General features: G+C 49.0%; 1 protein-coding gene across 9 annotated transcripts; it reads right to left on the reverse strand.

The window, feature by feature from the left end:
- Positions 1–341: 341 nt before the first annotated feature.
- Positions 342–15222, reverse strand: ZSCAN20 (zinc finger and SCAN domain containing 20). Of its 9 annotated transcripts, none has more exons than XM_036446190.2 (9): positions 15118–15188; positions 9543–9649; positions 8156–8684; positions 6799–6982; positions 6288–6364; positions 5921–6005; positions 3899–4585; positions 2201–2629; positions 342–1688 (listed from the first exon to the last, which is right to left on the reverse strand). In XM_036446190.2, exons 3-9 carry the CDS (start codon positions 8570–8572, stop codon positions 514–516), a joined length of 3054 nt encoding a protein of 1017 aa, XP_036302083.1. In that variant the 5' UTR covers positions 8573–8684; positions 9543–9649; positions 15118–15188; the 3' UTR covers positions 342–513. The 9 variants fall into 9 exon arrangements, with proteins under 9 accessions (XP_036302083.1, XP_045440843.1, XP_045440845.1 ...); XM_045584887.1 differs by lacking the exon at positions 9543–9649 and adding an exon at positions 13879–13976 and having other exon boundaries at positions 8156–8682; positions 15118–15163; XM_045584889.1 differs by lacking the exon at positions 9543–9649 and adding an exon at positions 13879–13976 and having other exon boundaries at positions 8156–8682; positions 15122–15146.
- Between the last annotated feature and the right edge of the window lie 1023 nt (positions 15223–16245).

Raw genomic sequence — 16245 nt, forward strand, 5'->3', positions numbered from 1 at the left:
ATAGTAAGATGAGTAATATGTGACTGTTGTTCCTCCTTCTTGCTAAACTCATAGTGGCCTGGTCTCCCACAAGAGTCTCCAAATTCTCTTCTGAGGATACGCCCCAACTAGAGACTGGCATGCAGGAGATTCTGACGTGTGCTGATGGGGGATGGGTACACATGGGATTGTGAAGGCACAGTGAGGTCTGGAATCACTGCTCAGGCCCACTGATTTGCCTCTAATCCTCTAAGCTTCCAATTTGGCTCAAACACTGACAAGCCCTTAAATGACAGCAAATGTAAGGACAGCCTGAGGACTGAGTGGAGATGTTTTACAGGAGAAAAAAAAAATCACAAATCTGGATCCTTAGCATTTGTAATTCGCTTCCAAATTACCTGGATTATATCAAGAGAACTTCCCTGGTACACACCAAGCTTAAAAACTGGGGATATTTCTTTCTGCCATACATCTTATAATCTTGGGAGATATAAATACACATTTATCTCTTTTGTTGTGGAGGGGAGTTGTCTTCTATGACGCTTTCCCTCCTGCATGGGTTCTCCGGTGGGCACTGAAGTGAGAGCTGTTGTTGAAGTCTTTGCCACACTCCAAGCACTTGTAGGGTTTTTCTCCAGTGTGGATTCTCTGGTGAATAATGAGACTGGAGCTCTGGTTAAAGCATTTCCCACACTCTCTACACTTATAAGGCTTCTCTCCCGTGTGAATCCTCTGGTGAGTAATCAGATTAGAACGGTCACGGAAGAATTTTCCACATTCGAGGCATTTGTAGGGCTTCTCTCCTGTGTGCACTCTCTGGTGTGTGATGAGCTTAGAGCGTTCACTGAAGCACTTCCCACAATCTATGCACTTATATGGCTTCTCCCCAGTGTGGGTTCTCTGGTGGTTAGCCAAGGTGGAGCTCTTACTGAAGCTTTTCCCACAGTCAGCACATTCATATGGTTTCTCTCCTGTATGGATTCTTTGGTGACTAATGAGGGCAGAGCTCTTGGAAAAGGTTCTTCCACACTCAGAACATGGATAAAATTTCTCCTCTGAGTTGGTGCTGTATGGTCCAGGAGAACCCAAGTTCTTACTGGCACTTTTAGGTTGTTCAGGAGTTGTCTCCTCTGTCAGGTTCCTCCAGTGAGCATTAAAGGATGGGCTTTGGTCAAAGTTTTCCCCAGGCTCACTACAATGGTCAGGATTTCCTCCCAAGTGGATCCTCTGATGTTTCAAAAGATTTGAGCTCTGGTTGAAGCTTTTCCAACATGCCCCACATTTATAGGGCTTTACCCCTGTGTGAATTCTCTGGTGGGTGACAAGATTAGAGTGATCACTAAAGCTTTTCCCACATTTGAGGCATTTGTAGGGCTTCTCACCTGTGTGTGTCCACTGGTGAGCAATGAAGTGGGAGGTCCGACTGAAGCTTTTCACATATGTGTCATACTTGTAGGGTTTCTCTGCAAGGTACAGACCTTGATGGTCAATAAGTTTTTCCACGTCCTCTTCAGAAGAACATTCATCCCACCTTTCCTGTGGTGGATTTCCTGCCTGCTCTTCATTTTCATTTTCATGTTCGCTGTCTTCCTCCCAATCATTAGGGTGGCAAACAACTTCTGGAGGACATTTTGATAACACTCCAGGCAAATCCTCAAAAATATCCTGCTCTGAACTCTGGCCTTCATCCTCATGACTCATCTCAAAACCTGAAAAAATGGACAGAAATGTGTTTTTTTTCATTCATTAGTTGATGTCTATTTACATATCTGTATCCTTGTCATGAATTTGGCTAACATAAAATTAACCAAGTTTTGGTGCATAAATGCATTTGTGACCTGCAAAGCTGAGGGAAGGAGTCTGGGACCTGGTGACCCCACCTAGGGAGCCATGAGCCCTTACCAAATAACCAGTCAGTCTCCCTGGCCAATTCCTTTATTCCTATTTGATAATGAACCCCTTCTTCTAATAAAATCAGCATGTCTTAAGTCATATGAGATTGAATAAACTGTAAATGCTCAACCAAATCCCAGTAAAATCTAGATCTGACCGCTTATCTCATTTAGGGGATTACACTACACTAGACATAATCTGAGCAAAGCACAAATCCTTCTACTCAATTCTATTCTGTTATAGTCCAGAGACAAGGTAAGGAGCCTGGCTCCCTCACTCTATCTGCATGCTTGCAGATTTTGTGGGCATCCAATTATTCCATGCTTACCAGTGTGTGGGGTTTTAGGACATGGGGTTGGAGGTTTGATGACATTTTCATCTGCCATCTCATCCCAGGCCTCCTGGTCGTCAGCCTCTGTACTGCTCCACCCAGACGTAGGAAGACCTGCTACCTCTCTGATGTTCCCCATGGCTCTGACTGCAGTCCGCGCCCTCACCAGTGAGTCCAGCTCCTCATAGAAAGGGCATGTCCCTGGTGGGTGGCTGCTCTTGGCTTTCCGGTAGCTTCGAAGGAGGTTTTTGAATCTGTAGCGACACTGCTCCAGTGTCCGCAGGAAGCCCTGTGCACACAGCCGCTCTGCGATGGCCCGGTACACCTGACTGTTCTGGTGACAGGTGCGAAGCTTTTCAGAGAATGGGGACTCACTGAGGATGGTCAGGAAGGCCTTGGTCTCCTCGTAGCCCCAGTGCACGCCTGCTGTCAGGAGTAAAGAGGTCAGAATTATGAGATTTAGTGAGACTTGCCTAGGTCATCAGGGATCAGGATCACCTGCCTCTTAGAAATTGTCCAGGTACCTGGGCACCAACGAAGAATATACTCTTGCCTCTCAGGGCTATGCCAGCGTTTCCCACCCCAACTCCTTCAAAGACATTTATTAACACCTACGAGTCTTGGCTATAGGGAAGGATGTGGGTAGCCATATTATACCAGGTGACCCCAGCCCCTGGCTTCAGCTGATTGGTTCAGGAAAAGGCCTGTAATTGGAATACAGGAGACTCTCTCTATATCCATTCAATACATTTCCTCTACTTACTTTCATGAATTTTCCTTTTAACTAATATGGAAACTGAGAATCCTTAAAGACATGAATGGAGGTCAAATAATCTTGCATTAGAGGCTAACTGAGGATGCTCTTTCCTCTTTAGTGGAAGAAGGAAAAGGAAGTAGTCTGTTCTCAGTTCCTCTGCAGGTACATGATGCAGCCAAGGAAGACCACCACATAAAGTAGGCTGGAGTTCTGGGTTCTAATCCTGCCCCTGCCCCTGCCTCACTTAGATCCTGAGATAAGACACTTCACCTCTTAGGCTTCAGTGCTCCCACTTTTTAAAAATATGTTTTTATTGACTATAAAGACTATAGAAAAGAAGGGAGAGGGATAGAGATAGAAACATTGATCGGCTGCCTCCTGCACGCCCTCTACTGGGAGTAGAGACTGCACCCTGGACATGTGTCCTAACTGGGAACTGAACTGGTGACCTCTTGGTTCATGGGTCGATGCTCAACCACTGAGCAACACCAGCTGGGCATGCTCCCACTTTTACAGTGACTTGGCTAATTCCCAAACACTAATTACTCAACTACACACTGTCTTGATTGTGCTCTATCTGTTAAATATTTCACTCAATATCTTTCTTTATCTAAATTTACTGTCAGTGAAATCAGGGTTGATGTGTTCATACACATTAAAATTAAATTTACTCGTGCAACCTCTGATCATCCCCATAAACACTTTGGGAAATACTGAATTAGCTCTTTAAAGTCCCTTAAGACTGTTTCTATAGCCAAAAACCTTATACAATGAGATTTGGTCATAGGAGGAGAGAGTAGGAGTCTGAGGGTGACTGAAGGAACTCAGTGCCTTATCCAGTAGCATCAATCCAGACTCCTGTGCCCTCCACTCAGGGAGCACAGGTCTGGCTAGTAGGAGGGGTGGAATCTGGATCCAATTAAATGCCTTGTTCTTACCAACACGACTTTGGAATAGAGCTGGACCCCTTGAAATCCTGGGCCCCTGGACAGACTCGCCAGTGGCCAGGTCATCACCATTACAGTCTTCTGCCGTTTCCTCTTGCTCCCAGTTCCCATCCTCTTGTTCTTCCATCTCTGCATCACTGTCCCCCAGCCTGGGGAGTGCCACAGCCACTCCTGGGCAATCTGTGGCTCTGATGGTCGTCCGAGCCCTCACCAAGGCCTCCAGCTCCTCATAGAAGGGGCAGGTCCCCGGTGGGTGGCTGCTCTTGGCTTTCCGGTAGTTCCGGAGGAGGTTTTTGACCCTGTAGCGACACTGCTCCAGTGTCCGCAGGAAGCCTCGTGCCCTCAGCCGCTCTGCGATGGCCCGGTACACCTGTCGGTTCTGGTGACAAGTCCGGAGCTTTTCAGAGAAAGGAGACTCACTCAAAATGGCCAGGAACGTCTTGGTCTCTTCATAGCCCCAATGCACGCCCGACACCTTCATGTCCTCCACGTCCCATTGGTACTGTTCCTCCCAGGCCTTAGAGTCCCTCCAGACCGGAGCTGGGGCTGGTTTTATCTGCTCATTATCCAGGCTGTAATCTGCAGTGTGCCTTTTTCCGGAATTTATACGACTCGGACCCCAGAATTCTGGCTCTTGCTCTCGTTGGGAGATGATATCTGGTTTTGAAACTAGAACTCCTATATAAAAAGAGAAATGACTTATTGAGCAGGGTGCTTGTCCAACATATTTCCCTGCGAGAGGTTAATGAGAACGTCCCAGGCTAAGCCCAACAAATGTCTGGGGCGTTAGAGATGCAAGTAGAGGTAACAGATCACTTCACCAGAAATGGTCATTGGCCTGTTTGCTTTGTTCATTTGCCCTCTTTGTTGTAATGAAACACATCATACAAAAAGTAACTGTCATTGGTTCTCAAACGGGCATGTGATTTAAACTGGCCCAATCAGAATGAACCCAATGGTCGGAGGACAGGTCTCTCACTGTGTCACTGTGTGTGTGTGTGTGTGTGTGTGTGTGTGTGTATCTTACTAGGAAATATGTGGCCTCAATTGCCATTGGCATCTATCTCTTGACTTCGACACACAATAGCTTCCACATGAAGCTGAGACTGAGGATGGCAGAGCAGGGAAATGATGTTGCTGAGCCCTTTGTACTGTGGTTGGACCATGCCCTCCTCTGGACTTCCAATTATGTGAGAAAATAAATGTCCTTACTTTTTTTTAACACTTAGCTAAAAGGCTGCTGTTCCAACCACTCCCAACCCTAACAAATAGAAAGTCTGTCATTAAGTATTTAAAAAAAACTAGAAACAGAGTTTAAAACTAAGAGAGGCCTAAGATTATCGAGTTCAGCATTTCCCAGTTTGTCCCTCTGAGCACTCTTTTCACCAGATTCCACATGTAAAGGGGATCACCCTGTCAAGCAAGCAGCCAACAAGCTTCTAGTGCCTTACCTTACTGACAGCGGTGAGCCAGACCTCACTGTCCCTCCTGCTCTTCCCCTCATGTGTCTAATCCCACGCTCCAACGGGAAGCGGTTCATTACTGTTTGCTTCCTGTGTAGATGTGGCTACAGAGAAGGGAGTCTGTGCGGATCACATGGGCTCCCGGCCTCTGAGCCCATGAGATGTGCTTCTCACTGTGGCTTAGTGCATCCGCCTCATCGTCTCGGTTCAGTCCGCCCCTGAGTGTGGGGTCCTGTTTGATGTGAAAAGCCTGGGTTTCTGTGGCAGAGGCAGGGCCCAGTGCACTGTGGGAATTTACTGGGGAAACGAAGGAAGGAGCCCCGAGAAGGGAGGCTCCTGGAAGCCAACCTGCCAGCCTCTATCCCCACGCTCCACCCCCCAAGCTCCACCCCTGCCACCACAGTGCTGGCTACGAAAGGCTTGTCTTCTCCCTATGTCTGAAGTCCCACTGGCTTCACAGAGGCACGAGACTTAGGGAGTCTTTGGGAACGCTCTTTAGGAACGCTCTTTGGGGACCCAGCATCTTCTTCCGAGGGCACTAGTTCCTTACCCAGGGACATGCCGTTCCCACGGTTGTCTCCTGGGGGCTCCTTGCGAAACTCCTTCTTGGCACGTCTGCCAGGGCCCTGGGCTTCCTGTGAGTGGACAAAAGAAGAACCTCAAATGTCACTGACCCTGGAAAACAGCCAAGAAACTCTCTGGGCCTCAGAAGAGAGCATGGAAGCACAGGGATACTGTGTGCACATCTAACATCGTAAGGAGTAGCACATCCAACAAGAAGCTCAGCGACTAGGGGCAAGCAGCTAAAGCTCACAGCCTGGGCCTTGTGGCCTTTTGCTGAGAGAGCCCATGGAGAAAGAACTGGAGCAAAGGCAGGAGAAGGAATGACGGGAAAGGGAGAACAAAGAGCAGCTTACCTGGGACTCAGCTGTCACCTCCCAATCTCCAACGCTCCCCATCTTTGTGAGAGTAAGGACTCGGGGAGTGAGGACAGCTGAGAAGAAGAAAAAGACTCTAAAATCCAAGCTCTGGTCTCCACAGAACCACCGCTTGGGTCCAGCATTCCAATGGCCATGCTTGGGTCAAACTGAAACTATCCTCAGTCAGTGCAAATCTCACCTTCCTTTCCCTTCCCTCCAAGAGGGTCTGGCTCCTAAGCTGCCTTGAGTGAGGTGCCCTGTGGGAGATGCCAGCCCAGAACTCCTAGGGTCACCACCTCCTCCAGCCCCAGCCTGAAGCTGCTGCGTGACTCAGCTCTGGAGGAGACAAGCTATCCCTGGGAACTTCAATGCTTACGTGCTTGCCTTACTTCTCAGAGTCCCTCAGACACTCTTCTACCCCTTGCCTTGAATTCAGTACCTCCCTCCTCCCTTCCTCACCACCCCTCTCACCCCTCTTCCTTGATGTTCCTTCATCTTTGGCACTCACCACTCTCTTCCAAGGCCTGGGGCGCCATCTTGGAGTTGAGATGCTTGGGAAGGGCGGGGCACGGATTCCTCACCCACTGCCTCTGGGGTGGTCTCTCGGGCCAGTGCTGTGCTGACTGCTGCTGAAAGCACCGAGGTTCCCGCATTGCCTTCAAGGGGCGGGTCTCTTCACACAATCCCAGTTCCTGCACACAGACGGTCAACATTCCCATTGTCAGTCCCGTAAGGCCAGTTTTGGTAGGGCAGGAAATGTTCTTTAGAGGACAATGGTGATCTAAGGATTAACGGGCCCTTTTTGAGACCCAAAGATGGCTCAAGTATGACAACAAAGCCCTCAGACTGCAAACTGTTGAGACTATGAGTTAAATCCACAGTATTTTCCTTTCGATGTAAACTTGGATGAGTTACTTACCTGAGTCTCTGTTTACCCATTTGAAAAATGGTGATGGTAATAGTATCTACCTTATTGGGGTACAGGGTGGACTAGATGAGCAACATACACAGAAACCTTAGAACAGTGTCTACACACAGTGAGTGTTCCAATAAACACCAGTTACTATTTCTGAGCCTCATACCTCAGAGGTATTTTCATTCCTGTGGTTTCTGATGAGGCGTCTGTGAGGGCGTAGAATGATGACCCTGGGACCTACGAATCTAGGTTTAGGTTATGGTTCACAGGGACAGAGCTTTCTAAACCACCTGACTTTTAGGGACTTGGTTAAATCTATAAATTATAGGGACAATAATGCTATTTCTTATTACTGATATAAGCATCCAAAACAATCACATATGTGAAAAGATTCTATCTATATTATCAAAGGCCTGTGGCTGTGACGCCATAATGCTATAACGATCACCCAGAGGTGCACTGATGGGTCTCGTGGTGCTGCGGCTCTGGGGTCTCACTCCTAGGGTCCCGCCCGCCGGTGATGCGGGCCTGGGGTCTCCTACGATTTCACGCGCTGGGTCTCTGGTTAAGTATAAAACCATTCAAATCAAGAGTCCTGTGAACACGGCACTGGGAGGGTTTAGAGCAGTGGTTATGAATGCTGGCTTTAGAGTCAGGCTGTCTCAATTCACATCCTGCCTCTACCAGTGTGGCCAATTACCCATCTTTTCTCTGCCTCAGTTTCCACACTGATAAAACTAGGATAATAGTACCTGTCTCATTAAATTGTTCACAGGATGAAAGGAACTAATGCATGGAAAGCACTTAGAACAATTCCTGGTACACAGTCATGCTCAACAGATGTCAGTTGCTCCATAACAATAATAACTATTATTTTGGAAATTACGAAGCTAGTCACAGCCTGCTGCCTTGCCTGACCCACTTCAGGGAGGTTGGCCATTTGCCTCACCCGATGCCCTGCAGCCCGGGCCTCTCGGTGCCAATCCTCCACCAGGGCCACCGCCTCCTCGCCGCTCTCAGGGTGGCGCGCCTGCACCCAGGCCTGGACCTCCCTGGGTAAGATAGTCAGGAACTGCTCCAGCACCAGCAGCTCCAGAATCTGCTCTTTGAGGCGGATCTCTGGCCTCAGCCAGCGACAGCAGAGCGCCCAGAGCTGGCTGAAGACCTCGTGCGGTCCCGAGGCATCCCTGTACCGGAACTGCCTGAAGCGCTGGCGGGAGGCCTCGGGGCCAGGGACAGGGCCATGGTCCTCCTCCCGAGGTCTGGATTCTGATCTCCATGCGTCCTCCCCCAGTTTCACAATCAGGAGTTCTTCGAGCTCCGGTTGGGGAGACACCTGGGCCTGGGACTCCCGGGCCACAGCCATGCTCTGTCCTGGGTGCCTCACTTCAGCTGGGCTGTCCTCACCCAACGTCTTCCTGCATCTACGGTGTGTCCTTCAAGGGGCTCCTGGGCGAGGAAGTGCTTCCCACGGCTCTGAAGGCAGAAAGATAGAGGACAGTGAGCGAGGGGTCCCGGAAGCCTCACCTCACCCCCTTCCTCACACCCACCACTGCCACTGGATGGGGTGGCAGTGCTGAGTGACGCCCCTGTGCCATAAGCAGGAGGTGGGACTACTAACTGGCACCAACACCAGCAGCCAGCACAACAAAGGAAGACAGCAGTGTTAAACCCTCTGGGACACGCCCAATGCCTCTGTGATCTGGTCCCAGCATAGCCCTTCCCCCTCTACCCATGTCCACAGTCAGACCTCCCCTCAAGTGGGGATAAACATCACCCCCTCCGAAGGCCTTTCTTCCCGGGCCTTCAAGCTTTAGTCTTCCTCTAAAGGTGCTCTCCTGCAAAGTTCCTCTCTCACTCTGTACTCCTGGTCATCCTACTTGTTTGTTTGTTTTACTATCTCTATGACTCCCCAAACTGCAGCCAGGACCTGTCTCAAGATCCTCAAATCCAACCACCTAAAAGACATTTCCTCTTGACTGTCTCGTAGGCACCTCAAACTCCATGGGTCAAAATGTGAATTCAGCATTTTCTCCTGCAAATCTGTCTCTCTTCTGGAGCTCCCCATCCACAAAGGCACCAGCCCTATCTGGTTTGGCTCAGTGGATAGAGCAGCAGCCCGCAGACTGAAGGGTTCAATTCTGGTCAAAGGCACATACCTCAGTTGTAGGCTCAACCTCCAATCCTGGTCGGGGCACATGCAGAAGGCAACTGATTGATGTGTCTCTCTCACATCAATATTTCTCTCTGTGTGTCTCTCCTCTTCCCTTCCCTAAAAATCAAGGGAAAATATCCTCTGCTGAGGGTTAACAACAAAGAGACACCCACTTCCATTAATTCCAGGCACCTGATCATCACCCTTCTCCAAGATGCCCCACATCCAAGCCATCACCAAACTGTGTCCACTCAGTCTTCTAACCATCTACATCTCCAAGGCCACCACCTCGGTCCAGACAAATCATCACATTCAATTGATCAGCATTTTATCTTATGTCCCTGCCTTCACTCCTCTCACCCTTGACCCATTCTTTGCACAACCAGACTAAATCAAAATCTGACCATGTCACTTCCCTCCTACACACCCTTCAGGGACCTCTCATTTCCCTGAGGATCAAATGCAAGCCTTGCCCAAACCTCTTTTCTTCGCCGTGCTCCCACCAGTCATGGTGGTTTCAGCTGCACAGATGGCAGCTCCTACATCCTGCTGCCCTCTGAACCCTCCTTCATGCTGGGGTCTCCTTTGGGAACAGTCTCTTCCCTTTCTTTACCTACTTAGGACTCAGCTTAAATTGTACTTTTCCAAGATTCAGTCCTGAGCCACAAGCTTCCACACCACCTATGTTTTCTGTATCATTACCCAGATCATATTAATACTTTATCATTATCTACCCACTAGCCCAGTGGTCAGCAAACTCATTAGTCAACAGAGCCAAATATCAACAGTACAATGACTGAAATTTCTTCTGAGAGCTGAAAACCGATTTCTACGTATGGGCCATGAAGTTTCAATAGCACTGTACGCTCGTGCACCCGCACGTGGTATTTTGTGGAAGAGCCACACTCAAGGGGCCAAAGAGCCGCATGTGGCTCTCGAGCTGCAGTTTGCCGACCACTGCACTAGATCATAGGCTTCCAAAGGGACCTATCAGTGCTCAGCACGCACCGGAAGCACTCCATAAACAGTGAAATAATGGTCAACTAACGATGGGGATGGGCCACGAAGCAAGGATTGCAGTTAAGCCCTTTCTGTGCGAAGCAAGGAATGGCCTTACTCATGCCAGAAGGAATTGTCTTCTCTTATTCCCATCACTGTGACACTTGCCGCTTTCTAGGTTGTATCAGAGGTGGGTGTGTACATGTGTGCCCCCAGAGAGATTACAGCCACACTGGTGGCAAGGAGTAGAGCTTATTTCTCTTCTGTGTCACACCCTTAACTCCCCACACAATAAGCGGGATGCACTAAGCACAGGCCTTTTGAGTGAACGTCTGAAGCTGCTTCTTTCACACAATGAAGACTCTGATCGCACTCCCGCTGGGTTATCTGGGAAAATGAGCCCTTTGTGTCATCCCCAACAAATCTAGATGACATAAAAAATGCCCACTCAAAGGAGGCTATCAGTTGCTTCCAGGTGGGAATGACATAGCTGAATTGAGAATGGAGGGAGGGTGGCATTTTGATTTTAGGTCATCTGACTGGACTGTCTAGAAATAAGGCAAGGGGGATGAAAAACAAAGGTGTGTCCTAAAGACCTCCACATAGTTAGGGAGAGGCTAGGAACACAACTTCCTGTGCGTGCTTCAGCTATCAGCTCAATGTCACCTTATCTGTGAGGACTTCCTTGACAAGCTCCCACTCAGGCCCCCATCCCTGCTCTCCAGGAATCACCTCCCCAATCCTGTGTTCCCTAAGCATTTGGCACATACCTCTAACATATGTTGTCCTACATTATTGTAGTTACTTGTTCTTCTATCCGACAGCTCCCCATTCCATGGCATTACTAGGGCCAATACTGTATCTTACTTATTTCTGTATCCACACTGCCCAGCCCAGTGTCTGATAAACAGGGCCATAGGAAGTTTTTTTGACTTTTAATAAAACAGTTAAGCTGATATATTAAAAACCTAATGAGCTATGGAAGATCCGTAACTTGTATCATGCTAAAGAATTAACCTTTCATGATTTTTAAAACCATAGCCTTAATCATGCACTAGTCCAAGCACATTTGTGTCTCTTTCTCAAACGAGGACTGATTCACCAGTCACCTACAGAATCCCACTAGGAACTATGCACATAGAACCAACAGGAACTATGATAAACAATCTCTACCTTCATAAAAGTTAGTCCACTGGGAGACAGCCCATGAGCAAAGTCTGTGCTCCTGCACAGAAAGAACACGGCAACGAAACAGGCAGGTGGTCGGCCCACCAGGCCCAAAGCCCAGAGTCTCAGATAACACGTATTTTCTTCTGGGAAGACTGGAAAGTCCCAAAGGTTCTTTTTTAATACAAACCTGCAGATGTTCTACTACTCTCCTACATGCACACAGCAGCCTACCCAGAGGGAGGTCAACATGGTCAGCCAACAACAGACTGACTTCAGAGATGATAGGAAAGACATGAACAAGGGCACTCCGCAGCCCAGGACTCCCAGGAACCCCTAAGTCCTCATCCAATCAACAACCTGAGTGTACCCACGGGGCCAGGCCCCGGGGCTGAGTGCGAGACATTCATCCTCTCACTGAATTTTCCAGGCAAGCCAGGGAAGCACCACTATGCTGAGCTGCCTCACTCTGATCTGTAACTTACATATTAAACTACATACAAACAAGGAAGGACAGACATGTTTTAAATAGCACACCACTGTGTTCCATCCACTGTGTCTATTCCAGGGAGAGCACGTGGTGGTGATGTCGCCCGTGACTCTGCTGGTCCCGGGTCGGTCTCAGTTCCCTCGGGCCTCTTTCCGCTCAGTGAGAGTGGTGTCTGCCTTCAGCCTGGTCCTTAGCCACAGGCCAACTCTTCCAGCTCGTGTTCAGGAAAACCCAGCTGTGCCGGTCAGCTTACTGAAACACAGCATGTTGGTTCCTACAGGGCTCCTTGCCAGAGAGCTGACTGAGGTTTTGGCTAAATATGATCATCACTCTCCATGCTGCTTGTAGAATATCATTATCCTGTGAGGTATGACTCCACTACATCTTCAGTCTATCTACAGGGAGGGAACTGAGTTTCTAGAAAAAAAGATTCACTGAAGGTTACACAACTAGCAAGTGGTAGAGTTGGACTCTAAGCCCGGGTCCATGTTCCCCAGTCCATTCTTTAACCACACCTCGCAGCCCACTCTAGGTCTGCCAGTTCTGGGAAGATGGTATGGAGGAGAGTGGGAGGAACACTGAGGCAGGAGTGAGCAAATCGAGGTGCTGGTTCCACTCCTGCCATTTATCAGCAGTGAGACTTGGGACGGGTCCTGTGGCTTCTGTGGCCTCCCAGGGAGAGCACGTGGTGCAGCTTTCAGCCTGACCCTACTCACCGTGATGCCAGGCTCCCCCATTAGTACGATGGGAGCAGAGCAAAAGGACAAGGAGACTAAGATCAGTGGCTACAACTTTAAGTGGCGAGAGGCTTGGCAGTGTCAATGAGTACATGAGTGGAGTGAGGACTGTGGCCACTACAGAGACCAAAGGGCCAAGGCCCAGTGTCCACGGGCCTTCTAATGCTTCTAAGAGAAGTCGGAATTCTAGATCTTTAAATGTTGGCAACCTACTCAAAATTGTTTCAAACACCCTTTGGGTTAAACAGAGCATGACCATAGGCTTCTTTCAGCAAGAGCTGTCACTGTGCCACCTGTTGGCTGAGTGATCTCTAAGGTTCCTTCCAATCTCCTGGAAGACCTAGAAAAGAGTACAGGGCCCCTTAAGTAATGAGGGGCTGGCTGATGTCAAAATCAAGATCGCTCTACAAACCCAGGGAAGCTGGAAGGCATCCTGGCTCCCAAGACAGCGAGTATGAATGCGGACATGAAGAACCCACCCAGAAAAGAGTGGGAGGGAAAAGATCTGCCCCAGGTCCATGGGAAAGGCCAAGGCTGGTTTGTGACTTCCAAAGAGAAAAAAACTGGGAATTCCCGAAAGCTTTCTAGCCCGTGTGGTGGATGGTCCAACCATGTGGTCGGCAAACTGCAGCTCGCAAGTCGCGGTTTGCCAACCACTGGGATGGGGGCTTAATCATAAGGAACAACAACAGCCTGTAATTATTAGAATCGAGAGTCTAGGTCAGTGATCTTGGCAAACTCATTAGTCAACAGAGCGGTAAACTGTGAGCCGCAGTTTGCTGACCACTGATCCAAGCTATTGCTTAAACAGCCTGACCTTACACTTAAGGGCATAAACCAGAGAAAGCAGCAGATAGGTTTCATTTAAAGCACCAACTTCATTCAACTGTGTTAAATGAATCCCACGTGAATATGTGCTGTGACCAGTTAGCTCTGTCTGCCAGGCACAGGACGGGGAAGTGGCAGCACACATTCCATGTATTTGCCGCCCCTGGCTTAAACTCCCACAGGCACTGAATCAGCTTCCAGCAAAAACAGCCATAACAGGACGGGGAAGACTAAAACTCACACCCCTGGCAACCCACCGGAAGTAGCACCTTTCAGCCTGCTGTAGCAAAGCTCACCCTGGATGGTCTTTATTCACACATCCATCAAGTATTTACTAGGCAATGGGAAGCAGAGGTGACTCAGAAACTGTTCCTGTCCTGGAGATGCTTACAGTCTGTGGAAGAGAGAAAAAGGAATCACAGATAATAATGATGATCAAATGGGGAAAATGCAGTAAAGAGTTGTGAGGGAGCTGGGGGATTGTGAGGGAGGGGAACTTTAACCGCTTAAGGCAATTGAACAAAGTAACATCTGAGTTGGTTCCTGATGAAAGAATAGTTCTCTTGGCAGGGGAGAGGAAGGGGAGGGGAGGGAGTGTGCTCAGAGAGAACAGCATGTATAAAGGTGGGAAACCAAACAACCTCCCCCCAAAATGGGGAAAACCTTGGTAGCCGTGGAGTGCTGGGCAGGAAAAGATTAGGCTGCAGAGTAGTTTACGAAGGACTACTTCGTAATTGGACTTAATTCTATCAGTGATTAGTGCCAATGGAGGCTTTTAAAGCAGAAGGCATAATCAGATGTGTGGGTTAAACAGATCACACTAGCTACATTGTGTTTGTCCAGGCTGAGAGGTGCAAGATGGAGGCTTCAGCCAAAACCCAACAAGGAAAAGGGCAGATTCAAGACACGTTAAGGAAACGGAATGATCTGAAGATCCCTGGTGTGGAAGAACGCAAGAGAATCCAGAAGGCACCTGGGCCAAGTGGAGGATGGTGCCATTCGCTTCCGTCGGGCATAAGGAAAGAAGTGCAGGTGTGGGACACAACACAATAGCTGGTCCCACCCACTGGGTTCCAGAAGTCACAACCGTTAGAGAAAGTGTAAGGGCGTAGCAAGTCAGATGTCTGCTCTAGGTGGGCAGGGAGAGGCTGGTACATTATTTTTAAGGTTGGGCTTTAAGCTCAGGCCCTCTTATCTTCACTTCTGGCCAGGGCCCCCGACCCCTCTCCCTCCCTCCCTCTGTGGTCTCCTGGCCTTTCTAGACTCTCCCGCCTCCAGAACCTCTCTCTCCTGCAGCCCTAAGCCCGTCCTCACTCCCAGAGCCCTCCATAGCTCCCTCCTCATCCCCAACCCCTCGATGACCCTTCCCACCTCCGGACGCTTCATCCTCTGACCGCCCCTCACCCTACCACCACCCACACATAAAAGCTTCTTTCTCCTCTCACACCTTCCCCCGGCCTCCTGTGACACATCCCCTCCTGTCTCCAGCCCAGAGCCTAAGTCTCAGATGCCCCTGACCCGCCACCCGGACTCACCCACCGAGACACCCACTTCACAACGGGGCGGAAGTGCTCCAGGGTTCGCGCAGGGACTGCTGGGACGCGGAGTCCGGCAGGCGCCACCGCGGGAATGGAGCATCTGAGACTACAACTCCCAGAAGGAACCGCGCGAAAAAGCTGGTAGGTGGCCCCTTCCGTTGACTGCCCTGTAGATGTCTTCAGCCAATAGATGTGTCACTTTCGGGACCAATCAGAATAGGGGCTAAGGGTGAGGGCGGGACCTGTTGCAATCCCGGCCCTTTCCACAGGCTCGGAAACAGCACCGCCCATTAGGCGGGGACTCAAACTGAAGGGGCGGGGCCTGTTTACGGGGAGATGCGAGAGCCTGAGGCCCCCAGAGAGATCAAAGCAGAAACGTTAAGAAATCAGAAGGGTGGTGGCAATTGTAGGTTTAATTTACAGCTCACAGTTAAGATGCGTGGCTTTGAGTCAATTGTGGACCTCGCTTTATTCAAACCCATAAAACGAGGATAATAATAGCATCTGAGTCTACACGTTTTTGTGAGGTTTCAAAGAATAAACGATGAACTCTGGGCCTGGATTCTAAACGTAACACAGGGAATGTTACCTGTTATTATGTAAGTCGGTTAGTGTAGAGGTTGGCCGGTGTGGTGAAGATTAAATGGGATAATTCAGGTACAGCGTGGACTCTGGGGGCCTCTACTTGTGCCTGAAACTTCCTATTTTCAAATGCAGGGTGCAGGCCTTGCCACTCACTACTTGAGAAACGTTGAGCAAATTATCTCACCTCTGTATGCTTCCGTTTCCTCTTCTGTAGAATGGGAATTAAAATAATGGCATCGACCTGATAGGGTTTGTGAGAAATAAGTGGAGGAAAATTTGTAAAGAACTTGGAACATGGCAAGCAGAAAAAGTTTGCTTATGATTACCTGTTGTTATTTTTATTAATTTTTATGAGAAGTTGGGGGAATTCACAGCACCTAGCATATGGCCAAGTGCTCAATACATATTAAAATTTGGGGAATTCTGTATATTAGCTTTAAAGACCTACTTCAAAATCCTTCACCTCTATGAAACATGTTCCAGCTGATTGATAGTACTCATGTGGTTTTGCACAGCGAAAGGAGTAGCAACCTACCAGCA

This window comes from Pipistrellus kuhlii, unplaced genomic scaffold (genome assembly GCF_014108245.1).
Source record: "Pipistrellus kuhlii isolate mPipKuh1 unplaced genomic scaffold, mPipKuh1.p scaffold_m20_p_2, whole genome shotgun sequence".
Lineage (NCBI taxonomy): Eukaryota > Metazoa > Chordata > Mammalia > Chiroptera > Vespertilionidae > Pipistrellus > Pipistrellus kuhlii.